This window comes from Labeo rohita, chromosome 1, assembly GCF_022985175.1.
Source record: "Labeo rohita strain BAU-BD-2019 chromosome 1, IGBB_LRoh.1.0, whole genome shotgun sequence".
Lineage (NCBI taxonomy): Eukaryota > Metazoa > Chordata > Actinopteri > Cypriniformes > Cyprinidae > Labeo > Labeo rohita.
Window position 1 is genome coordinate 49,903,424 of NC_066869.1, and position 26,279 is coordinate 49,929,702.

Sequence of the window (26,279 nt, forward strand, 5' to 3'; positions counted from 1 at the left end):
TCATTTTTACAGTTTTATTTTTCATTATGTTTTATGGTCTCTCAAGCAGCTGATAAGCAGTTACATGCATTAAGACATAGATTTCACTTATAATAATTCTGTCAGAATGACGTTAGCAGTAATAAGTATTCTGTAATCAGGCGTTTGTTTCCCCCATAACTTGTTCTTGTGTTCTGCACAGCTTCCTGTTTACTTTAGCTGCTGTGTTGAGCCGTTAGTCTTATGCTGCCACCTTCAGATCACAGATGAACACTGCAGGGAACTGCACTGGCTCGATTCTCAAACCTGAACAGCAGTTTTAAGCAACAAAACCTCACATTCAGAGACCTGTGATGATGACGGTGGTTTGTGTGTTTGTGCAGTTGACCCGGACGTGCGCTACACGGCTGTCAGCAGTTTCATCTTCCTCCGTTTCTTTGCTCCTGCCATCCTGTCTCCAAACCTCTTCCACCTGCGGCCGCATCACCCGGTGTGTACACCGCCTCCTCTCTGTTCCTCTCTGTCTCCTTCATCATGATCACATGTGTTATATTGATGGTTTTTGTGTCTGTAAAGGATCCGTGCACGTCTCGAACGCTGACGCTCATTTCCAAAACCATCCAAACTCTGGGAAGCCTGGCCAAATCCAAATCTGTAAGTGACATTATCAATAGTTACAAATCCTGACTCGCTACATTATTTGTAACGTAATGTAATAGAATGAATAGAAAATAATATAATGTAATATAATAATCATATACAAATATTGTAAGTATTAATCAATAAAAACTGTCCTTTGGACCGTCATGATGTCATTTACTGAAAAATAAACCAGTGTTATTTTAATTTTATTTATATGCTATTATAATATTTAATAATATTAATTTTTTTTTATTTTGTTTCCTTTAGTCATTTTTTTATATATTTCTTATAGCTTGTATTAATTTTTCATTCAGTGTTTTTGTTATCTGCTTTTCTTATTTTTCTTATTTTTTAGATACTTCTTTATAGCTTTAATTTTTGCTTCTCATATATTTATATTTTCTATGTATGTTTGTGTATTTCAGTTTTTCTTTCAGTTTTCATTTGAGTAATTTTGTTACATGCTTTCCTTATTTTTATATGTTTGTATATAGCCTTAGTTATTTTTTTTGTTTGTTTTAATTTTAGTTTTTTAGTTTTTTGGTGTGGTGTTTTGTCATTTATTAGTTTGGGGGATTTTTTATGTTTCTACAGTATATGGCTTTTGTTATTCAATTTTTCTTTCAGTTTTATTATTATTATTATTTTTTTTTTAACCTTTTGTATTTCAGTTGCTTGCCAAGGCAACATTTAATTTTTTTGCTTCTATTTTTTAATATTTCATATGATATTTGATTTTATTTAAGCTTCATTTAATTTACCATAATTTTTAAAAGTAGGTCATGCCTCACTAAACAGAAAGTGCAGGGCAGTGAAGTATTTTTGCACAAGAAAATACATATGTAGACTCAATAACTCAATAAAAATGTAGTGAGCGCTCTCGTCTCTCTCTCACAGGCCAATTTCAAAGAGTCCTACATGGCGGCGTTCTACGACTACTTCAACGAGCAGAAGTACGCAGATGCGGTGAAGAACGTGAGTGGCTCGTGTCGGTCATATATATATCGTATATCAGAGATCTGTGCTTCAGCGTGTTCTGATGTGATTGTGTGTGTCTGTGTCGCAGTTCCTGGATCTGATCTCGTCCTCGGCCCGCTGGGATCAGAAGAGCATCGAGACGCCCATCATGCTGAAGGAAGGGTGAGAGACGCACACACGGCCGTCACGCCTCACTCTATCAGTGTGACACCAATCAGCATGTGTGTGTGTGTGTGTGTTTGTGTTTCTCTGCTGGACGCAGGAGCGTTAAACTCGTTATTAAGAGGTTTGATGCCAAAGGCTCTGGCAGGTAAGATGCCATTGTGACCTTTGACCCTTAACACGTGACCTCCTGACCCTTGTCGTAGCCTCCTCAGTGTCAGGACGAGACTGTCCGTGTTTCTGTTGTCCTGATGTTCATGCTGGTCTCTTCCTTCCCTGTTAGTGAGCGCAGACACACGTGCCCTTTCTAGTGCGCAAACCTTCAGAGAGCATGAGACCTAATGGAGATCTGGGTGATTTCACTGAACTTGCTCTCAGACCCTCATGAGTCACTAGTTGAGTCACAAAAGTCTCCACTGATCTCCATTTAGCCTCAGTTCATCAGTTGTGATTATTAATGTTAAAAAAGTTGCATCAGTGATTTTTCTTTCCTTCTAGTAATGAGACATAAGAATGCAACAGTGTATTTTCTTTCATTTTAATTTAATTTAATTTTTTAAAAATGTTTTTTAAATATGTCTGCATATTTTTTCCTGCTTTTTATTTATTTTAGTTTATTTAGATTTATTAATTTTAGTACTTCAAGTTAAAGTAAAACGAATGTATTTATTTTTTATGTTAATATTTTAATAATGTTAAAATGTTGAATTCTTTTATTTACAATTTTTAGTTTATTTTTGTCATTTTTATTGTTTTTTAAATGTCTACATAACTTTTCCTACTTTTTATTTATTCATTTTAATTTTAATTTATTTACTTTACTTTATTTACTAATTTTAGTACTTCAAGTTAAAGTAAAATAAATGTATTTGTTTTTTATTTTCATTATTATTTTCATTTCATTCGTATTTGAATAATGTTTGAATTTTTTGCATTTTTTATTAAATTTTTACATCTTTTTTATTCTTTTGTATTTAATAATTTTAATAAGTTAAATTGTATTGTAATTTTTTGTTTATTTTTGTCATTTTAATAATGTTTTTTTAAATGTCTACATAATTTTTACCTACTATTTTATTTATTCATTTTAATTTATTTAGTTTTACTAATTTAAAGTAAAATAAATATATTTATTTTTTATATTCATATTTTAATGTTTTAATTTTTTTTTTTTTTTTTTTTTTTTAATTTAATAATTTTAGTTTATTTATATTCAGTTATTGTGGTATTTCAGATTAATTAAACAAAAATATGAAATGGTGCTTTGACAGCTAGCAGTAACTACATTTTAAAATGATAAATGATCATGTTTTTTATATTTTATTTTATTTCAAAAAGTTTTCTTTATTTCAAGTAACAAAAAGTATGTTTATTGTGAAATCAATCAGTAATATGTAAGTGCAGTGGTTGGTTTTGCTGACATGAGAACGAGTTGATTATTAATGTGAATGTATTGTTGTAGTGTGTGATTGAGACTGGAGGGAGTTTGAGTTTAGACCTTCACTGAAGGCTTGTTTTCCTCTGACCGTTAGATTCATGATCAAACGAGCTCAAGGGCGAAACCGCTTCGGTCTGAAGAACTTCAAGAAGAGATGGTTCCGCCTGACCAACCACGAGTTCACCTACCACAAAACCAAAGGTAACGCAAAAGGTTTGTCCCGTACTCTCGCTACAGGTGTGTGAGGCGTCTGCTGTTCATCTGTGGAGTGTTGAACACATCCCATCCTGTGTTTGTGAAGAAACACATCATCAACACTCATGAATATCACAATAACGCTCTGGATTCTCTTCCATGCATGAAAACTAAAAATTAAAAAAATGTTTATTTTACTTCAAAACCATACTTTACAAATGATTCATTTTGAAAAAAAAAAAGTATGTTAAAGATGCGTTAAATTGATCAAAAGTGACAATAAAGACATTTCTAACGTTACAAGAGATTTCAAATAAATGCTGTCCTTTTGAACCTTTCTATAAAATAAACAATAACGTATCAGTTTCTACAAAGATATTGTGCAGCACAACTGTTTTCAACATTGCTAATAATCAGAAATGTTTCTTTCAAATCAGCATATTAGAATGATTTTAGAAGACTGGAGTAATGATGCTGAAAATTCAACTTTGATCACAGAAATAAATTATATTTTAACAGATATTCACATAGAAAACAGCTGTTTTAAATGAGAAAAATATGTCAATTTTTTTACTGTATTTTTGATCAAGTAAGTGCATCAGTGCAAAATGATTTTTAAAATGGTTTCAAAAGTTGTAGTGGAGACAAGAGACAAAGACTGAGAACTTCTGAGGAGCAGAACTCTGAAACCTGCAGAAAACACTCGTTTACACTTAAAAAAATCATCCATCCATCGTTAAGTGATCAGTCTGTTGGTGTTGGTGGTTGATGTGTTTGTGTGGTCGTCGGTGCTGATGTGCGTCTGTGCTTGTGTCCAGGAGAGGGCGCTCTGTGCAGCATCCCAATTGAAAACATCCTGGCTGTAGAGAGACTCGAGGAAGAGTCTTTCAAAATGAAGAACGTAAGAGAAACCGCTTCACATATGATGCGTTTCATGGACATCTGTGAAGTGATTGTGTGATTGCAGCAGCTGCGCTTTTTGTTTTTCCTGCAGATGTTCCAGGTCATCCAGCCGGAGAGGGCGCTCTACATCCAGGCCAATAACTGCGTGGAGGCGCGCGACTGGATCGACATCCTGACCAAGGTCAGTCAGTGTAACCGCAAGCGTCTGAGCACGTACCACCCGTCGGCCTACCTCAACGGACACTGGCTCTGCTGTAAGCTGTCTGCGGACACGGCGCCCGGCTGCACGCCCTGCACGGGGTGAGTCTGCGCACATCAGAGCCACACTCGTCCTGTTCCTGTGATAAAATCATATGATTACAGGGGACTAACACACATCTGAATAAAGTACACTGGTAACACTGGTTCTGTTCACACAGAATCCATTTTTGCAATCCTCTATGATATAAATAATGGTGCTAGACAGACGCGTTTGAGCGTTGCACTGATGCCTTGCATCCTTTGCAGCGTTTTGCACATGACACTGTTTTCTAAAAACACAGTGCTCAAGTTTAAAAAGTTTGAACTTGAAAAAAATGCATCTCTAGACCTTTTTTTCCCCATTTAACTACACTTCATTTTAGTACTTGTATTTTTAAGTCATGACACTACAGACAAAACCATTGTTTTTTCATGCACTGGACAATGAGATTTTAGTCTGTTTTACTTCCATTTGCTTTTAATGAAAAAAACATTCAAATTACATTTTTTAAATATAGAAATTGCATTTTTGACACTTTATCTATTTGCATTTCTCTCTATATTTAATATTGTATTTTTTTTTCATTTAATATCATTTTATTACACTTTATTTGCATTTTATCTTTTCTCAATTTTCAGATTTTAGTCCGTTTTGCTTTCATTTGCGTCTTTCACACTAGTAAAAAAACATCTAAATTACATATTTATGTCATATTTATCTTTTTAATATTAAATTAAATTTTTGAATTAAATTTAAATCAAAATTTTTTCTCTCTATCTCTGTATTTAATATTGTATATGTTTATTTTTTATTTAATATAATTTTATTACACTTTATTTGCATTTTCTGAGATTCTGCTTCCATACGTCTCTTCTTTCAGTCTAGTGGAAAGAAAACATCCAAATTTACATTTAAGTGTTTGTTTTGTTGCACTTTATCTATTTCATTCTTTAAAGAGTTTTTCTCTTGCAAACACCAAACTTTACAGTTTAATTCCTCTCTATATTCTGAAGGTTTCATCCACGCTGATTAATACAACATTTTATTATGATAAAGAGAGAGATCCAAAATCCCCTCTGGAAAAACCTTTAACTCTAATATGTCAGCAAAATCAAACTGGAATTATGAACTGGACTTCATCCAGTGTTCAGATTTATGTGCTGGAAATGTATGCAAATTAGCGTATATTTAATAAGACAATACATCATTTGCATATTTAAACAGCACATTGCAAAAAAAAAAAAACTTGTACTTGTTTGTGTCTGTGTTTGTGTGGTTCAGGGGACTTCCTGCCAACATCCAGCTGGACGTGGATGGAGACCGAGAGACGGAGCGGATCTACTCGCTCTACAGCACGTACATGGCCAAACTAGTGAAGATGCAGGGTGAGTCAGGAAGCTTGAGAACATTATAGTGAGAACGAACACGATTGTCAGCGCGAGTCTGTACGATGCATCAGCGTGTCTCATCTCTCCATCCAGAGGCGTGTGGCAGTAAGTCGGTGTACGACGGCCCAGAGCAGGAGGAATACTCCACGTTTGTGATCGACGACCCGCAGGAGACGTATAAAACCCTGAGACACGTCATCTCAGCCGTACAGACACTGGAGCAGCAGCACATGCAGTACAAACGAGACAAGTTCAGGAAAACTAAGTATGGCAGCCAGTGAGTATCGCTGAACCACCCATCTGTGACTAGACATACCAAGCCAAGCCAAGTGTGTTTATATAGTGCTTTTCACAATACACATCATTTCAAAGCAGAGAATCATGGTGTTACAGGTTATAATGTCTTAATATCTTAATGTCTTATAGTTGCATTTAACAGATTAGAGCTGGACGATAACATAGTTACTTTTTACAACAAAAATAATCTTGAGATTTGCTATATAGAATATATATCGCTTTACACAAGTATAATGCATGTATGTCGATAAAGCTAAATAGAATAACTGTTTCCAATTTTATATATAGATCTAAGCGATAATACAAGTTTGAGTTACTAAAACTAAATCTGAAATAAAATGACCTAAAGGTAAATACAAATATTACAAAACAAATAAAAATGGTAAAACACATCAGAAGAACACAATAAAATAAGGATTAATAGAAATATTAAAAAGGTAATAAAAATGGCAAGCTAAAAAAAATCCCCAAATAACGGGAATAAAAATAAATAGAATAAAAAAAACCAATACAAATTACAAAATCACGTAACAAAACTACTAAAACTAAAATAAAAATAAAGTTCATGTACAAAAGGTTCATAAAAATGACAAAAGCACATAACAAAATGACTAAAACTTAAAAATTAAGATAAACAGAAATATTAAAAAGGTAATGAAAATGACAAAAAAACCCACATAATATTACTAAAACTCAAAAATAAAGAGAAATAGTACCATAAAAACTAACAAAAACAACAAACATAAAAATGACTAAAACTAAAAAAAAAAATCTAATTCAAAATTTAAATACATACTATAATAGTATAGAAATAACATTAAAATAAAACGTACTGATTAACTTGCATTCTGGTCATTCTGACGTCCCTGTTTCGTTCTAATGCGTGACGTGTTTGTGTTTACAGGGAACATCCGATCGGTGATCAGAGCTTCCAGTGCTACATCCGCCAGCAGTCAGAAAGCTCCACCTACTCCATCTGACCACGCCCACTGCAGACACTGCACGGTCTCCGTGGCAACAGTCGCATCTCAGACGGGAAACTCTGAGATGTGACTGACGAAAAGGCGGCCACAGTCAAAAGCTAAACCTCTGGTGTTTTTATACGATTTTAACCAATCAACAGCTTTCTCCGAACGGCGTGGGCCGCCGCGCACTTTATACGTCACACGCTCCTGTGGATGATGTAGCTCCACCTCACGGCACGTTTTAACGTTCAATTATGTTTTTAAGCTAGAAGACGACCAGACGTCCTCAAACGATGGATGTTTTTATAAACGGAGTAGTGGACCAAAGGACAGATCCCACAATCCTTTGCTTTGACGGGGTTTCGATGGTGGATGCGAGACTGCCGCTGAACCCGTAACCGCGTTTTTAACTCGTATAGAAATACTCTGCTCTGTTTCCGCCTGCTCTTTCCTCCATTCACACGCGTCCAGTATTGACTTGTGTCGTCAGGCCCACGCCGTGGGGAACGTGTGGTTCGGTGTGTGTTACAGCATGCAGACGTCCTCGTCCCGGCCGTTTCCAGCATGCGGCGTGACTCTGAACCGCTGTCTGATGGGTCCAGCTGTGTTCAGCATCACATTGTGTTTTTATACTTTCTGTTGAGTCTCACGTCCTGGAAATTCACTGCTCTGGTTACAGTGTGTGTGCGTGAGTGTGAGTGTGTGAATCTGAAGTGAGCATGCATGAGTGCATTTCATTAATTATGAATAATAACTCCCAGTTCATCACATCACACTTTATAGAGATGTTTGATATGAACCTGATTATTTTGATACATTTCATGAAACCTGTCAAGATCATGACCTGCTCACATTTCACCCTAAAATCATATATATATATATATATATATATATAGAAAATATATATAAATGACCCTGGACCATAAAAAACAGGCATAAGTGTCACGGGTATATTTGTAGCAATAGCCAAAAATTTGGGTCAAAACTATCAATTATTAGGATATTAAGTAAAGGTCATGTTCCATGAAGATATTTAGTAAATTTCCTACCATAAATATATTAAAACTTAATTTTTGATTAGTAATATGCATTGCTAAGAACTTCATTTGGACAACTTTAAACGTGATTTTCTCAATATTTTGATTTTTTGCACGCTCAGATTCCAGGTTTTCAAATAGTTGTCTCTCGACCACATATTGTCCTGTCCTAACAAACCATGCATCAATAGAAAGCTTATTTATTCAGTTTACAGATAATACATCTCAGTTTTTAAAAAATGACCCTTATGACTGGTTTTGTGGTCCAGGGTCACATACATATACATACAGATACAAAATACATGAAATCCAGTACTGAAATCCACTTTACAAGCATTAAGACATTTTCAAGACAAATGTTAGCAAATACATTTCAGCCGCAAATAAAATGAAATGTAATTGTGACTTCTTATCCCACAGTTCAGAGTTTATTTCTGACAGTTTATATGTTGCAGTTCTGACTTCAGAATTGTGAGATGAAACTTTTTTATTTTTTTATCCCATGGTGGGAATGAGCTTCCTGAAAAACTCCTGAAAATGCATCATATTCTTTATGCGGAAGATCATTTTTTGATTTTCTTCTGATTTTGGGGTGAAACATGAGCTGGAGATTCACACTTGTATTCTTCTGTTAGTATGGTGTTGTATTTTTGTTAACACACGGTTCTTGTGTTTCTGTACGTCCCTCGGTGATGCATGTTTCAGTGCTTAGATATTTCAAAACAGCCCCTTTTTTGCCCAAATGAATTGCTATTTATTTTTATATCACAGAATAATGTTTTTGTGAAGAAAAAAAAAGTCAAATCAAAACTCAGAGTAATCCAAACGCACAGTATGAAGTATGCAATAATGTCACCTATGAGTAATTCTCCTGTTTTTGATCTGTAATTGATGAAGGAACTTTGATGGCAGATCCTTAAGAATGGACAGCGGTGTGTTCGTATGACGTGTGTACAGAGTAGCCCACTGAATGAGACACACGTGTTTCTTTTGTCCAAATGAAGGCGACAGCAACGAGATCCGTGTCTGAGTCTTTATTTCCAAATACCGTTTGCTTTGCAAAGAAGGTGCAATATTGTTGTATTCAATGTTGATGGATTTCATTGCTCAGCTAATGCATCCACGGGAAAGTTTTATTGTTGTTCCTCATGAGGTCAAATGTTTCTCCTAAAACATCTTTGGAGAAGAAAACAGACGCAAATGGGTCAGTGGTTCATTTATTAAGCTCTCACATGAATGTGGGGCAGCTCATTTGATGAGAAATGACGTCATGTTGAGCTCTGAGAAACAAAGTAACAATGATTCTAAAAATAACAGCGTTTACGAAGTAACAATGTTTCAAAAAAAATAAAAAAAAATAACGGTATTTAGAATGTAACGATGCAGCAGTGCTGAAAGCCGCTACATTCTGACGCTGTTTTTTAAATGTTAGACTTTTCTGTTTGCTTGTTTCATTTGTTTGTCCACAGCGTCAAAGTTTTTTAACTGGATGAATTAAGAGGTTAAATCAATTATTTATCAAGAACATAATCAGCTGTAATTCCTGTTACATAATTTCCTTCAGTGTCCATCCGCCTGCCAGAGCGCGTTCATCAGCTGAGTGCTACTAGTTTACCCATGGTTAACCCATACTGGCCAGTCGTGAGTTCGCTCGCGCTGCGCTTCTAGAGGACCGTGAGCAGGAAGAATCCAGTGTTTGAGTTCGGATCCGAACCGGAAGTTTCTGGAGTGATTGATCGTATCGAAGAGCGGGAGCATGAGGAGGCTGTCGGCGGCGCGGAGCGGCTCTGTGCTCGGCCTCGTGCTGCTGCTGCTGCGCGCTGAGCTCTGCGGGTCACAGCGATGTGAGTAAAACGGATCAGCGAGCACGAACTAGCGACTAACTCCTTACACACATCATAACATTCACTTTTACCAACGGTTTACTGTCACTGTGTGATTAAAAGCGTCCAGAAACCGTTACTTTGATCAGCTGTTTGTTGAGGGGTGTTTACATTTGCCACAATTTACACCAAAATATAAGTTACTTTGGTTCATGTTACTTCAGACCGAGTTAACTTGGTATTATTAACTGACATCAAATAAGAAATGAATCAAAATAACAAGATAGCAGATCTCACAGTAATGTGGTTTTATATCAGAAACAATAACTAATTACTATAGTGCTACTTTGAAGGAAAATGTACCATGGTTACGTGAATTTTTGTAGCCTATGACATGAATATGATTAATGTATTTGCTTTTAAGTTGACATCAGAGTGTTACAGTGTTTACAAAAATAACTGTTTACAAAGTAGCTGAAACAATGTTTCAAACAATAGCAGTATTTAAAGTTACAATGTTGCAGTGTTTAAAAAAAGTAACTAACAGTGTTTCCAAAATTAACAGTATTTATGAGCAGTTACAAGTAACTTGAATTACATAATCAGATTACTTTTTTTCAAGTAACTAGTAAAGTCATGCATTACTTTTTACATTTACAGTAAAATATCTGAGCTATTTTTTTTTTCAAATAAGTAACGCCAGTTACTTTTTCCCCATTTATTGACTGCCAGGTCTTTTCTCATCATGTTGAGAGGAATCGGGAGTGAGATGAAGTTCTAGAATAAATGTGAACATGAATTAATTTAAAAACAAAAAATTTTTTTAGTATTCCTCAAAATGAATAAAAAATAAATAAATAAAGTGAAATGCAGCTCAGAATATGATGCAAACCTGCAATAGTTAAATAACACAAATATTCTTTATGTATTTAATCCTATTTTATTAAGCAGTGTCTTTGTTGCTGACCTTTGATGATCCAATTCAAACATACTAATAAGCAAAAGTGACTCTAGATAAACATTTGTGCTTCTGTTTTTTTGCTGAAGTGTGTTGGACTTTCTTCTCCTGTGTTCTACTGCACAGACGTGAATTTACTTTTCAGCCTAAGGCTTATATAATTCACTTTTGGTGTGAAAGGGCTTTTACATTTGCCAAAAATACAACTTTTTATATTAAAAACAAACAAGCAAGCCCTGGCCAGATTCAAAAAGTAACAAAAAAGTAATGTAACACACGTTCCATAAAGTACTGTAATTAGTTAGTTTTTAGGGAGTAGCGCAATATGCATTGCATTTAAAAGTAACTTTCCCCAACACTGTTTATGAGATTTTACAGTGTTTATGAAAGTAACAGTGTTTCTAAAAACAACAGAATTTATAAAGTAACAATATAGCAGTGTTCACAAAAGTAGATAAATATGTTGCCATTTAGAAAAAATAACAAAGTAACAGTGTTTCTAAAAAAAAATAACAACAGTATTTACAAAGTAACAGTGTTTCCAAGATTACCAATATTTACAAAAGTAACAAAGTAAAAGTGTTTAAAAATGACAGAGTAATCGGTGTCCTGCAGAGCACATTTCCTTATAATGCTTTACAGATGTGACAATATGAAGTGATGTGAGTGAGGATGTGTAATAGGGCTGTTTCATACTGTGTGTGTGTGTTTGTGTAAAGCTGCCCTACATTACAGACTGACAGCAGATAGTTCAAATCAATACTCTTGTTTAAAATACACCATGTTGCGGTTCATCTCAAGCTCTGTGTCGGTGTTAAAGATGTTTATTCCAGAAATGTTCTCTAGTAAGAGACTCCAGCGGCACGTGGGGAAATAAATCCCCGTGTAACTCCACTGACCCACACAATGAAGGCATTTCATCAAGTTAAAGCGGATGTTCATGAAGATCTGTCTGGTGTTCTCTGAGCTTTATGTTCTATTCTATAGTAGTACCATATTAATGTACTGTGCAAAAGCTTTAGCTCTTATCTGAGTCAGTTTAAAAGTCTAGAGACTGTTTTGTGAAGGAATGATGAAATATTTTCAGTATAACACATTGGTATTACCATGGTGTTTGCTGAAATGCCGTGTTAATTTAAGTGAATGCACTCAGATGCTCTGATCTGTTGTGTGCTCTCATGTCCAGTTCTCCCGCAGAATAAAGCGTCTCAGTTTCTGCTGCGACACAGACGTGCGAACACTCTGTTCGAGGAGAGCAAGAAAGGAAACCTGGAGCGCGAGTGCATCGAGGAGCTGTGCAATAAAGAGGAGGCGCGAGAGATCTTTGAAAACAATCTCGAAACGGTGAGTTGCGCCAGCGATCGATGCTCTGATGTTTGTGTTGTGATCCGTCCTGCTGTCGGCAGTGACATTGACCCCTCAGCCGCGTGCGTGCCGTCGATCATGTGAGTGTTTGAGTTGACAGAATGGATCACTGAATGGCTGTTTGATATCTGTATGATATCTGTGAATAATCTCATGATGATATTTGTTTTTTGCTCTTCCAGGAATATTTCTATCCCAGGTATGTTGGTAAGTCATCGTCGTTATTTTTGCGCAAATCCACACTTACAGTAATCTGCAGCATGTACAGTGTGTCTGGCTGATGTGTGATGATGTCCCGCTGGAATCTGATTGCAAAACTCTCTGGAACCGAAGCTGCTTTGACTCGGAGTCTGTCTGCTCGTCTCAGACGCCAAGTCATTGCTGTTTCTTGTTTTAAACAGAAAATCACATTATGGAATTAAAAAACAATTTATAAAATTACAAATTAGTAAGGCAAGACCTAAAGGTGAATAGATGAACATATTTGACCATACTTCTCCACTTGATTAATTACAGTACATTATAGTTGTTTTGTATTGCAATTTTTCTGAAACGTTCTTTTAAAAATGCAAATGAGGCCCAGTCTAATTAAATATGCATTAATTTGCATACATTTCCAGAACTGAAAACTGAAAATTGGGTAAAGCTAAATTCTACATTCTTTGATTTTGCTGACAAATCAAAGTTTTTTTTCCAGAGAGGACCTTTTTTTTTTTCTTCATAAATGTGACCGTGGAATACAAAACCAGTCGTAAGGGTCAGTTGAGATTTATACATGATCTGATACATCAAAGCTGAAAAATCTGGAATCTGAGGGCGCAAAAAATCGAAATATTGAGAAAATCACTTGTAAAGTCCAAGTGAAGTTCTTAGCAATGCATATTACTAATCAAAAATGAAGTTTTGATACATTTACAGTAGGAAGTTTACTAAATATCTTCTTAAAATTCTAATGAGTTTTGTCATAAAAGAAAAATCAATATTTTTGACCTATACAGTGTATTTTTGACTATTGCTACAAATATAGCCGTGATACTACAGACTGGTTTTGTGCTCCAGGGTCACAAATCATAAAATACTGTCAACAACAGCCATGTTTTTAGGAGTAAAATGTTGTTTAAATCGGTGTGAATGAAATAAAGTTTGATGTCAGTAAAAGAAAAAACTCTTCAAGTGCAATAAAAACTTAAATGTGTATTTTGCATGGTTTCATTTTCTCTAGTTTGAAAGAAGAGACATAAAATTGACTAGTGCATGAAAAATCTCTGGTTGTGCATGTAGTGTCATGAGTTTAAATACAACAAATGATGGCAGAATGGGTGAATTGGGTGGAAATTTAGGCTAAAAGAAACATGAGTTTATGTTCTATGGAGATCATCAGACAGACTGAAGCGTGTGTTTTGTCTGTAGTGTGTCTGGGCTCTCACCGCGTCGGCATCAGTAATCCAAACTCCGCACCTGGAATCCCTCAGAACCTGCGCACCTGCGTTCAAGGTGATCTAGCGCTAGTTAGTCGTGTTAAGCGGTGTTTGTTAGTGTTAGTTGTGCCGGTGTGGAGTGTGTGTTTGATCTGCGGTGTGTTTCAGAGATCAGTAACCAGTGTCTGCCGCTGCCGTGTTACACGGAGGGTTACGAGCGCTGCGTGGACGGTCAGGGCTCCTTCAACTGTGTGTGTAAACCGGGATGGAGGGGTCAGCGATGTGAGCAGGGTAAGATGAGATGCACAACTTTTCAGCTAGTACTGTAAATATGAACTTTGCAGATGTTAAATGCATTGTGATGGCAGTAGGGTCGTGGGTTTGATTCCCAAAGAATGAAGTGATCAGATGTAAAACTTGCATGCAGTGCAGGTCAGTTTGGATAAAAGCATCTCTCAGATGCTTAAATGTAATGGATTTACATGCATAGCTTACAGCGCCACCTACTGCTCAGACGTTAGTACTGGTGGAACACAGATTATTATTATGTATTTGTGACCCTGGACCATAAAACCAGTCAAAAGGGTGAAATTGACAGATTTGTCATTATGAAACATCTGACAATTGAATAAATAAGCTTTCCATTGATGTATGGTTTGTTAGGATAGGACAATTTTTGGTCGAGATGCAAAAAAATCTAAATTCACCTTTAAGCTGAGACACTGCAGGTGAATAAGGTAAAAAAAAAAAACTAATAGTTATCACCTTACTTACTCAGTTGATTGTTTACATTAATAACTGCATTGCATTTTCTAAAATGTTAGGTTTAAATATGCAATTAAGGCATTTTTTAATGAAACATGCACTAATTTGCTACAGAAATCTAAACACTGGATGAAGTCAGTTTTAAAATTCTTGTTTAATTTTTTCTTTTGACAGATGTTTTTACAGAGGGAATTTTGTGAATCTCATTTTTGTCGCTCCATAATTCAGAAAAAAAGACAGAAAACAATATTTTTTGGGGGCAATAAAATGTTCAAATCAAGTAAATTATATATGAACAAATCCCTCTTTAAAAATCGTAAGGCTATAGACAGGAATACAAATGTAAAGTGCTGCTGAAGTGGAGATTTATGACTATGATTTATGAGAAAACGTCCTTTAAAAATCTGGATTGTAATTGAAATCTATTGACGCAAATAGTTAATGTGCTATAAAGGAAACACTTAACAGCATCTTTTGGATGTTTTCTTTCCACTAGACTAAAAAAACACTTTATGAAAAACCAAAAAGCCAAACTGCCTGCGGTGTCTCCCCTTCCAAATGAAGTTCTTAGCAATGCATATTACTAATCAAAAATGAAGTTTTGATATAATTATGGTAGGAAATGTAATAAATATCTTCTTTGAACATGATCTTTACTTAATAGTCTAATGATACAATGTATTGTTGGCTGTTGCTACAAATATACCTGTGCTACTTATGACTGGGTTTGTGGTCCAGGGTCACATTTATTTTAATTGACTATTGTTTGCTCACAGATATTGATGAGTGTGAAGACCCAGAATTCCCTGCGGGCTGCAGCCAAAAGTGTCGCAACCTCCCCGGCAGCTTCATGTGCATCTGTGAGAAGGGCTTCTACACCCACAACACCATCCACTGCAACGGTGAGGGTCACAGCACAGGTCACAGGTCAGAGGTCAGCGCCGGACCAGGTCTGATCCGCCGGCTTCACGTCTGCCAGACGAGTCTGAGCTCCAGCAGCTCTTCCAGGAATCCTGGGATTTTCCTGTAAAAGAGAAACACGATTCCCTCCAGCTGTGAGGTCCAGCGTTCATATTAAAACCACACACACGCACACACTTCAAGGTTCATTATGTAAGCGTGTTTTTAAGCTCATAAATCATCAGACGCCATTTCCCTTTGGCGGAAACAGCGTTCCTGTGAGTTTATCTGCAGGATCCACAGTGCTGTGCGTGTGATTGTGTGGTTTGTGTAGCTGGACGCTTGCGCTCCATGCTCGAATAACAGTGATGAAATCACAGCGCTGGAGTTCTGGGAATGATGAAAACACAAATCTGTGACAAGATTGCAGCTCTGCGCTGGGTTGCTGGTGAAGGAGGAATGTGTGATTCATGATGCTTTTCAGTCACTGTTTGCTGCAACTCAAACTTGTTTCGTTTGTTGAAGCAGAAGCGTTTAGATCAGAAGGTTTTTAGCTCATGAAAACATCACTGAGACTTGATGCCGTACATTCATTCAGCGTGATCAGATTTTTGTGTGTGATGTGTTTGACCTGATGCTGCTCATCACCTTCATCATTAACTAAAACTAAAAAAAGTTACTTGAAATAAAATGTATTTTACATTTAAATTAATAATTGAATTCATTCTTATTTATTTAATAAGTACACATTTTATTTATTAATTGATGCTTATTTAGACTAAAATAACTAAAACGAAATCAAAACTAATTAATAAAAATTAATTAATACTATGTAGATAGACATCTTTAAAAAAAAGCAACTAATGAAAATGACAAAAACAAAATTACTAAACTAAAGCTAAAACAGGGAATGTATGTATATAAATTAACAAGAAAACCATTTTGTGTAAATAAAAAAAAATAATAATTCAAATGATGCTATAAAATAATACAAATGACAAAGAAAATCCTAAATTAGTAAAAATTGAAAACAAAAATATACAAATAAAATTGAATTCAAAATATGAACAAAAAGTATAATAGCATCTGATTGATACCAAAGTAGCAACAATTTTTAAATATAAATTCAAAAATATTTTAAGTATAAGTTAAAAATGATTAATTATTAATACTTATTTTATTTTAGCCTTCAGCTAGTTGGCAAGGCAACATTTCCTATTTTTATTAAAATTAAATAAACTTAAACTAATAAATAAAAATAAAATTAAAACAATGACAAAAAACATCAAAACTGCTAAAACAGATTAAAATTAAAGTAAAAACAAAAATCTAAAAATAAAATCAAAATATTAGCAAAATCTATAATAGTATACCAGTGATGCTAAAATTACATTGCTGCTCATGTTTGTGTTTGTGAATCTAATGGTGTGTGTGTGTGTGTGTGTGTGTGTGTGTGTCGTTGCAGATATCAATGAGTGTATCGTGTTCCCCAGTGTGTGTGTGGAACCTTCTAAATGTGTCAACACTGTGGGATCATTTGAGTGCCGCTGCCCACTGGGATACAACTACAACATGAGCTCACACCAGTGTGTCGGTGAGAAAACAACACACACACACACACACACTTGACCGAGCCTCACAACACCTTCATTCACCCTCCACATCATCATCCTCAGACATCACACTGACTGAAATGTGTCATTGCATCACTGTCTCACCAATGGATCCTCTGCAGTGAATGGGTGCCGTCAGAATGAGAGTCCAAACGACTGATAAAAACATCACAATAATCCACAAGTAATCCACACCACTCCAGTCCATCAGTTCACATCCTGAGAATCCATAATTAAGACGTTTTTAAAGTCTATAATCCATAATAACGCCTCCTCCAGTGAAAAAGTGGTCTGGTTTGAATCAGGAGAAAAATCTGCACAGATCAAGTACCGTTTACAAGCCTTTTCACTGGAGAAAGTGTTACTATGGATTATGGACTTGGTATTTGAGTTAAAAACGTCTTAATGATGGATTTGTTTCAGCTTTTGTCTTCTCAAGATGTGAACTGATGGACTGGAGTGGTGTGCATTACCTGTGGATCATTGGGATGTTTTTATTCTGACGGCACCCATTCACTGCAGAGGATTAATTGGTGAGACAGTGATGCAGTGCTTGTTTGTTGAACTATTCCTTTAATCTAATATGATTGTGTGTGTGTGTGTGTCTCCATCAGATGTGGATGAGTGTGAGCAGGACGTGTGTGAGGGCGAGTGTGTGAACAGCATGGGGAGTTTCTCGTGTCACTGTGACGGGCGTAAGGGCGTGCGGCTGGCGACGGACGGCCGTCAGTGTGAGAAGATCCCCGAGTGTCTAGATCTGAATGACTATAAGCACGAGGAGATGCTGTATCTGGGAGAGCAGTTCTCCGGTTTACCCGTCATTTACCTGCGCTTCCGTCTGCAGGCCGACACCAAGTACGACTCTCACCGTTATCATGTGTTTGTGAGGAATGCTGGGATAGCAGCTGTAACTAAACACTAGCAGGTTTCCTGTTCAGGAAGTCTAGCTGTGTCTGATTGTTCTGTTCAAAAAGAAAGTTCCTGATGAAACGCAGCTGATATAATATTTAGTTTGACCTCCTGAATGTGGATGAATATGATTTTCTAAAGGTTCGCCTGATATATTCCAGAAAGTGTCTACTTTAAAAGACTCGTTTATTGCTAACTAAACTATTAAACTCATTTTTAAAAATAAAATATAAATATTAGGTGGAAAACTTAATGGTCAAAATCTTAAGTTCTGTCAACTAACGGAGAATAAGTTTAGGTACTAAAATGACTAAATCTAACTGGTAAAAAATATACACATTTCTTTGGAAGAATAGTAAAACTGACAAAACCATGTAACAAAATTAAACTGACATTAAAATGAGCTACAACTAAAATAAAGACAAAAAAGATCATTTAAAATACTATACTAAAATAGTGTATGAATAACACCAAAATAATGTGTTTAAAATCGTTTGATAATTCAAATAAAGATTAATAAAATAAACTATACATTTTTAGATGAAAAACTTGCATAAAAACTTACTAAAAAGTACTACAATTACTGGAATAAATTATCTAAAATTAAATTAAAATATAATTTCATTCATTTAAAAGGGGGCTGAAATAAAATATAAACTGTAAAAACTAAAAATTAGAAATGTTGCCTGTATATCTATTTGACGTTAAATAAGTTTAAGTACTAAAATTGCAAAAACTTAAACTGAATTAAAAATAAATAAAAACTAAATCTGAAAAACAAAAAAATCACATAACAAAACTGAAAATAAAGGATACTGAAAATATAAAAATTAAAGCTAATTTAAAACATTGACAGATCTTATAGTAGTAGAATTATAAAAGTATATAAAGTATTAAAAGCATATTCTAATAGTATGTAAATAATACTAAGATAACTTGTGTGTAATATTAATTTTTCTCAGCAGGTTTGCAGCCGAATTCGATTTCCGCACGTATGATCCGGAGGGAGTGATTCTGTACGCCGAATCTTCGCAGGACTCGTGGTTTATGTTGGGTTTACGGTCCGGTCGCATCGAGGTCCAGTTTAAGAACGAACACTCCATCAAAATGACCAGCGGAGGAAAAGCCATCAATGACGGCCAGTGGCACGTGGTGCGTTTGGTCAAATGTCGATTACAGACGATTACAGATCGTGTCTGTGTCTCAAAAGACCTGCTTCACTATTACAGTACATCTGATTTACAGTCCTTCACTTCATTCTGATGCACAAACACTGGTGTTTCCTGCAGGAACTCTGCGTCTAATTTGTTCATTAGAATTTGAACGCGGCTGCATTTATTCCATCAAAAATACAGTGAAAATTTTTAAATATTATTGCAATTTTAAGCGGCTGTTTTCTGTGTGAATATCTGTTCAGATGTAATTAAGTTGGCTTGAGAAACCTAGAGCTTTAACTCTACAAACTCCAAACTCAGCCCAGATCTTCAGACTGATCCGACCGAGTGTGCTGTATCTTTTCTAACTGATCGGACTCACGATTTTCCTAAAAATGACGATTAACACTGAGGAAAATCCCATAGACTTACATTGACGGAATGTTCAAATGAGCCAACACTATTCAAATTTCAACTGACAAAACTCCCAGAATCCTTTGAGCCTCAATCAAACTTCCCTTCTATGTTTCTAATTTCTAATCCATTTAAACTCATTCAAACTCTATCTATCTATCTATCTTGCTGGTTGATGCTATCTATTGACCAGCATAAACCATCATCATGCTACTATACATACCAGCATATGCTGTCATTTTAGACCATGCTTTGAGGCTCAATCAAGCTTCCCTTCTATGTACTGTATTTCTAATCCATTCAAACTCATATATCTATCTATCTATCATCTAACCATTACTATCTACCTATCTATCTATCTATCTATCTATCTATCTATCTATCTATCTACATCTATCTACATGCTATCTAGAAACATCTATCTATGCTAATCATGCTATCTATGCTATCTATCTATCTATCATGCTAAAAACATGCTATCTATCTAATCATGCTAAACATGCTAGCGACTATGCTAATCATCTATCTATCTATCTATCTACATCTATCATGCTAGAAATCTATCTATCTACATGCTAACCATTATGCTATCTACATGCTATCTATCTATCTATCTAATCATGCTATCTACTATCTATCTATCTATGCTATCATGCTATCTATCTATCATGCTATTCATGCTATCTATCTATCTATCTAATCATGCTATCTACATGCTAGCTATCTATCTATCTAGAAACATGCTATCTATCTGCTAATCATGCTAGAAACATGCTATCTACATGCTATCATGCTATCTAACATCTATCTACATGCTAATCTATCTATCTAACATGCTATCTGCTAATCATGCTAGAATCATCTATCTAATCTATCTATCTAAAACATCTATCTATCTAATCATGCTAGAATCATGCTAGCTATCTAATCATCTATCTATCTATCTATCTATCTATGCTAATCACATGCTATCATGCTATCTAACATCTATCTATCTATCTATCTATCTATCTAGAAACATGCTATCTAACATTGCTAATCATCTATCTACATATCTATCTATCTATCTGCTAATCATGCTAGAAACATGCTAGCAACATGCTAATCATGCTATCTACATGCTATCTATCATCTATCTATCTATCTATCTATCTAACCACATGCTATCTATCTATCTACATGCTATCTATCATGCTATCATCTTACCATTATCTATCTATCTATGCTAATCATGCTCTAACATCTATCTATCTATCTAATCATGTCTATCTACATCTAGCAACATGCTAATCATGCTAGAAACATGCTATCTATGGCTAATCATGCTAGAAACATGCTAGCAACTTTGCTAATCATGCTAGAAACATCATGCATGCTAGAAACATGCTAGCAACATGTTAATCATGCTAGAAACAGACAAGCAACATGCTAGTAACTTGTTAATGTTAAAAAATGCTAACAACATGCTAGTAACTTGCTAAAAATGTTAGAATCATACTAACAACATGTTAATTATCTATCTATCTATCTATCTATCTATCTGACAGACTGAATTCAGACTTTAAAACTTCAAACTATTTCAGACTGAAAACCATCCAAACTTAAAACTTTTTAAAACTTCTTAAACTTTTTAAACTTAAACTTTTTAAACTTTTTAAACTTTTTAAACTTTTTAAACTTTTCAAACTTTACAAACTTTTCAAACTTTCTAAAACTTTCTGCTCCGGCTTTCTCAAGCCAACTTAAAGTTTGTCTTGACAAACTTTTTTATCTAGTTATTATTATTCTTCTGAGACTAAATTTTCTGACTGCTACTCCTCCTAGAGCTTTAACTCTACAAACTCCAAACTCAGCCCAGATCTTCAGACTGGTCTGACTCGAGTTGCTATATCTTTTCTAACTGATCCGACTTACAGTTTTCCTAAAAATCCCGATTAAAACTGGGAAAAATCCCATAGACTTACATTGACGGAATGTTCAAATGAGCCAACACTTTTCAAATTCCAACTGTCAAAATCCCCAGAATCCTTTGAGACTCAATCAAACTTCCCTTCTATGTACTGTATTTCTAATCCATTTAAACTCATTCAAACTCATCTATCTATCTATCTATCTATCTATCTATCTATCTATCTATCTATCTATCTATCTATCTATCTATCTATCTATCTATCTATCTATCTATCTATCTATCTATCTATCTATCTATCTATCTATCTATCTATCTATCTATCTATCTATCTATCTATCTATATCTATCTATCTATCTATCTATCTATCTATCTATCTATCTATCTATCTATCTATCTATCTATCTATCTATCTATCTATCTATCTATCTATCTATCTATCTATCTATCTATCTATCTATCTATCTATCTATCTATCTATCTATCTATCTATCTATCTATCTATCTATCTATCTATCTATCTATCTATCTATCTATCTATCTCTATCATGCTCTATCTATCTATCTAGAAACTATCTATCTATCTATCTATCTATCTATCTATCTGCTATCTATCTATCTAAACATCTATCTAACTATCTAATCATGCTAGAAACTATCTATCTATCTATCTAATCTATCTATCTAGAAATTATCTATCTATCTATCTATCTATCTATCTATGCTCTATCTATCTATCATGCTATCTATCTATCTATCTATCTATCATGCTATCTATCTATCTATCTATCTATCTATCTATCTATCTATCTATCTATCTAATCATCTAGAAACATGCTATCTATGCTAATCATGCTAGAAACTATCTATCTATCTATCTATCATCTATCTATCATCTATCTATGCTATCTATGCTATCTAAAACATGCTATCTATCTATCTATCATGCTAGAAACATGCTATCTATCTATCTATCATCTAGAAACATGCTATCTATCTATGCTAATCATCTATCTACATCTATCTATCTATCTATCATCTATCTAATCTATGCATCTATCATGCTAGAAACATGCTAACATGCTATCTAGAAACATCTATCTATCTATCATGCTAAAATCTAGAAATCTATCATGCTATCATGCTATCTATCTACTATCTATCATGCTATCTACATGCTATCTATCTAATCTATGCTAGAAACATGCTAGCTACTATGCTAATCATGCTAGAAACATGCTAATCTCTATGCTAATCATGCTAGAAACATGCTATCTATGCTAATCATGCTAGAAATCTATCTATCTATCTACTATGCTATCTATCATGCTAGAAACATGCTAGCTATCTGCTAATCATGCTAGAAACATGCTAGCAACTATGCTAATCATGCTAGAAACATGCTAGCAACTTGCTAATCATGCTATGCTAAACATGCTAGCAACTGGCTAATCATGCTAGAAACATGCTAGCAACTGCTAATCATGCTAGAAACATGCTAGCAACTTTGCTAATCATGCTAGAAACATGCTAGCAACTGGCTAATCATGCTAGAAACATGCTAGCAACTTGCTAATCATGCTAATCATGCTAGAAACATGCTAGCAACTGGCTAATCATGCTAGAAACATGCTAGCAACTTGCTAATCATGCTAGAAACATGCTAGCAACTGGCTAATCATGCTAGAAACATGCTAGCAACTGGCTAATCATGCTAGAAACATGCTAGCAACTTGCTAATCATGCTAGAAACATGCTAGGGACATGCTAATCATGTTAGAAACATGCTAGCAACATGCTAATCATGCTAGAAACATGCTAGCAACATGCTGCTAATCATGCTAGAAACATGCTAGAACATGCTAGCAACATGCTAGAAACATGCTAGCACATGCTAATCATGCTAGAAACATGCTAGCAACATGCTAATCATGCTAGAAACATGCTAGCAACATGCTAATCATGCTAGAAACATGCTAGCGACATGCTAATCATGCTAGAAACATGCTAGCAACATGCTAATCATGCTAGAAACATGCTAGCAACATGCTAATCATGCTAGAAACATGCTAGCACATGCTAATCATGTTAGAAACATGCTAGCACATGCTAATCATGCTAGAAACATGCTAGCGACATGCTAATCATGCTAGAAACATGCATGCTATCATGCTAATCATGCTAGAAACATGCTAGCAACTTTGCTAATCATGCTAGAAACATGCTAGCGACATGCTAATCATGCTAGAAACATGCTAGCGACATGCTAATCATGTTAGAAACATGCTAGCAACATGCTAATCATGCTAGAAACATGCTAGCGACATGCTAATCATGTTAGAAACATGCTAGCAACTTTGCTAATCATGCTAGAAACATGTTAGCGACATGCTAATCATGCTAGAAACATGCTAGCAACATGCTAATCATGCTAATCATGCTAGAAACATGTAATAAAAACATGCTAACAACTTGCTAATCATGCTAGAAACAGACTAGCTAGACATGCTAGTAACTTGCTAATAATGTTAGAAACATCTAGAATCTATCTATTGATAATGTTAGAATCATCTATCTATCTATCTATTGATAATCTGACCAATACTATCTATCTATCTATCTATCTCTATCTATCTGACAGACTACATTCAACTTTAAAACTTCTAAATATTTCAGACTGAAAACCATCCAAACTTAAAACTTCTTAAACTTCTTAAACTATTTAATCTTCTGAAACTTCCTAACTTTTCAAACTTTTCAAACTTTTTCAAACTTTTTCAAACTTTCTGGTCCGGCTTTCTCAAGCCAACTTAAAGTTTGTCTTGACGAACTTTTTTATCTAGTTTTAGTCCCAAGCATTTACCAAGCTAATTTTGCAGCGTCCAACAAACATTTACAGTTAAACCATTGTCTGATGAGAGATATATTACAGTATACTAACCTAATATGAAAACATATACATATTTCAGGATTCACGTCGTGTGTTTGTACTTTCCTCCGTCTGGTTGTTTTGGAATCAGAACTAGCGATGCCCGACTCTCGAATGAATCACTGTTTGTAGTCGGTTCTTTTTAGTGAATCATTCAAATGGCTTCGCGAAACGATTCGCGATCCATTCTGAATCGTTCGAACATTTGCGAGAGATTTCTTTTATGGAAGCTAGAATTAATCATTTAAGATTTAGAATTAATCATTAAGATTAAAGAATTAATCATTAAGATTAAAGAATTAATCATTAAAAGATTTGTTCAAAATGACGATTCGGTCACGAACAAAACCGCATAGCAGGGTTGCCAAATCCGCGGTTTTCCCGCGGAATTAAGCTACTTTAGCACTGTTTCCGCCGGAACTGACCCCACTGACCCCAGTAACATAATATTTAGCCCCTGGAATGCTAATTTGACCAGGGAAACCCCGCCAAAAACGTGTATTTTAACGGGGGACCCCCTTAAAACGCGATTGGGCTACTTTTGAGCCTGTTTGTGTAGTAATTGGGCTGGTTTTGTTGTGAAACCTGGCAACCCTGTTGCATAGTTCATTCACTAACGAACTGAATCGTTTGAAGCGTTTTCTCTGGCGGTTAAACGGTAACGAGATGTTACAGAACAGCTTGCATAAAACGAAAAGAACGCCAAATAAGCTGGATATTTACCATGATATCTATGGAGACGAAACTTATAAATCATCCTGTCGTTTTTCAGCGACGAATACGTTTTTAATCCGTTAAAACGTAACACTTGCACGTGCTACAGGTAATGTCGACACTTATGTCTTAAGTAAACAGTGCATGAAAGCATGTTTTTGTACCTTTATGATGTAAATATCGTTGTAAATGAACATATTAATCATTCAATACTATGGAATATATCAAAATGGTGCTACTAATATATACCATCTGGTACTATCTCTATACCACTTAGCTTCATGTAATGTGAATAAGACTTTTAAAGGCTTATTGTGTCCCAGTTATGTTAATGCTGCTTTTTGTTTGTGATTCTGGATGGCATAGCTTGTATTTTGAATATTATTCAAACTTTTTTTTTAAGCACATTTGATTAATTAGTAATAAAACAGGTCAGCTTTCAGGGTTTGTCCTTTTGTGTTTTGCCATGGGTGTCAAATGATGCAGGACGGGCATCATTTGGCTTACAGTATGTAGTAAAAAGTTGTGAAATTAGCATTGTTGACATGTTGTATTGAAATACAAAATCTGTGTTATTTGGAGACTTTGGTATCTTGGTAAATTCTCACTTGTTGAAACCTTTTGTAAAATGTTAGGTGCTGATCGTAAGGTTACAATGCCTTTTCCCCATTTGCTCTGCATTATCGCATTGCTCTCTGGGAGAAACAGTTGAGACATTAAAGAGATGTCATTCGTGAATTTTCTATCCTACAGCTTCACACATCCTCTACCACCTGAGGATAGAAACATAGAAACATGCTAGCAACATGCTAGTCATGTTAAAAAACATGCTAGCGACATGCTAATCATGCTATAAACATGCTAGCGACATGCTAGTCATGTTGAAAAACATGCTAGCGACATGCTAATCATGCTAGAAACATGCTAGCGACATGCTAATCATGTTAGAAACATGCTAGCAACTCTGCTAATCATGCTAGAAACATGCTAGCAACTTTGCTAATCATGCTAGAAACATGCTAGCAACATGCTAGTAACTTGCTAATTGTGCTAGCAACATGTTAACCATGCTAGAAACAGACAAGCAACATGCTAGTAACTTGTTAATGTTAAAAAATGCTAACAACATGCTAGTAACTTGCTAAAAATGTTAGAATCATACTAACAACATGTTAATTATCT

At 35.1% G+C, this 26,279-nt stretch overlaps 2 protein-coding genes across 4 annotated transcripts in view; both read left to right on the forward strand.

The window, feature by feature from the left end:
* The window catches only part of rasa3 (RAS p21 protein activator 3), a 42,724-nt gene extending 33,482 nt beyond the window's left edge, over positions 1-9,242 (forward strand). Inside the window, exons 15-24 of one of the 2 annotated variants that reach the window (XM_051117111.1) lie at positions 363-469; positions 556-633; positions 1,519-1,596; positions 1,688-1,761; positions 3,294-3,412; positions 4,213-4,295; positions 4,389-4,597; positions 5,820-5,923; positions 6,020-6,203; positions 7,128-9,242. In XM_051117111.1, the coding sequence (XP_050973068.1) occupies positions 363-469; positions 556-633; positions 1,519-1,596; positions 1,688-1,761; positions 3,294-3,412; positions 4,213-4,295; positions 4,389-4,597; positions 5,820-5,923; positions 6,020-6,203; positions 7,128-7,203 (1,112 nt within the window). In that variant the 3' untranslated portion in view covers positions 7,204-9,242. The remainder of the gene's footprint in view (positions 1-362; positions 470-555; positions 634-1,518; positions 1,597-1,687; positions 1,762-3,293; positions 3,413-4,212; positions 4,296-4,388; positions 4,598-5,819; positions 5,924-6,019; positions 6,204-7,127) is intronic. The other variant, XM_051117119.1, reaches the window with a different exon arrangement.
* Positions 9,243-9,773: 531 nt separating this feature from the next.
* Positions 9,774-26,279, forward strand: part of pros1 (protein S) — a 23,979-nt gene continuing 7,473 nt past the window's right edge. Inside the window, exons 1-9 of one of the 2 annotated variants that reach the window (XM_051117091.1) lie at positions 9,774-10,069; positions 12,193-12,350; positions 12,554-12,578; positions 13,782-13,865; positions 13,958-14,080; positions 15,331-15,456; positions 16,920-17,048; positions 17,682-17,922; positions 18,939-19,128. In XM_051117091.1, the coding sequence (XP_050973048.1) occupies positions 9,982-10,069; positions 12,193-12,350; positions 12,554-12,578; positions 13,782-13,865; positions 13,958-14,080; positions 15,331-15,456; positions 16,920-17,048; positions 17,682-17,922; positions 18,939-19,128 (1,164 nt within the window). In that variant the 5' untranslated portion in view covers positions 9,774-9,981. The remainder of the gene's footprint in view (positions 10,070-12,192; positions 12,351-12,553; positions 12,579-13,781; positions 13,866-13,957; positions 14,081-15,330; positions 15,457-16,919; positions 17,049-17,681; positions 17,923-18,938; positions 19,129-26,279) is intronic. The other variant, XM_051117098.1, reaches the window with a different exon arrangement.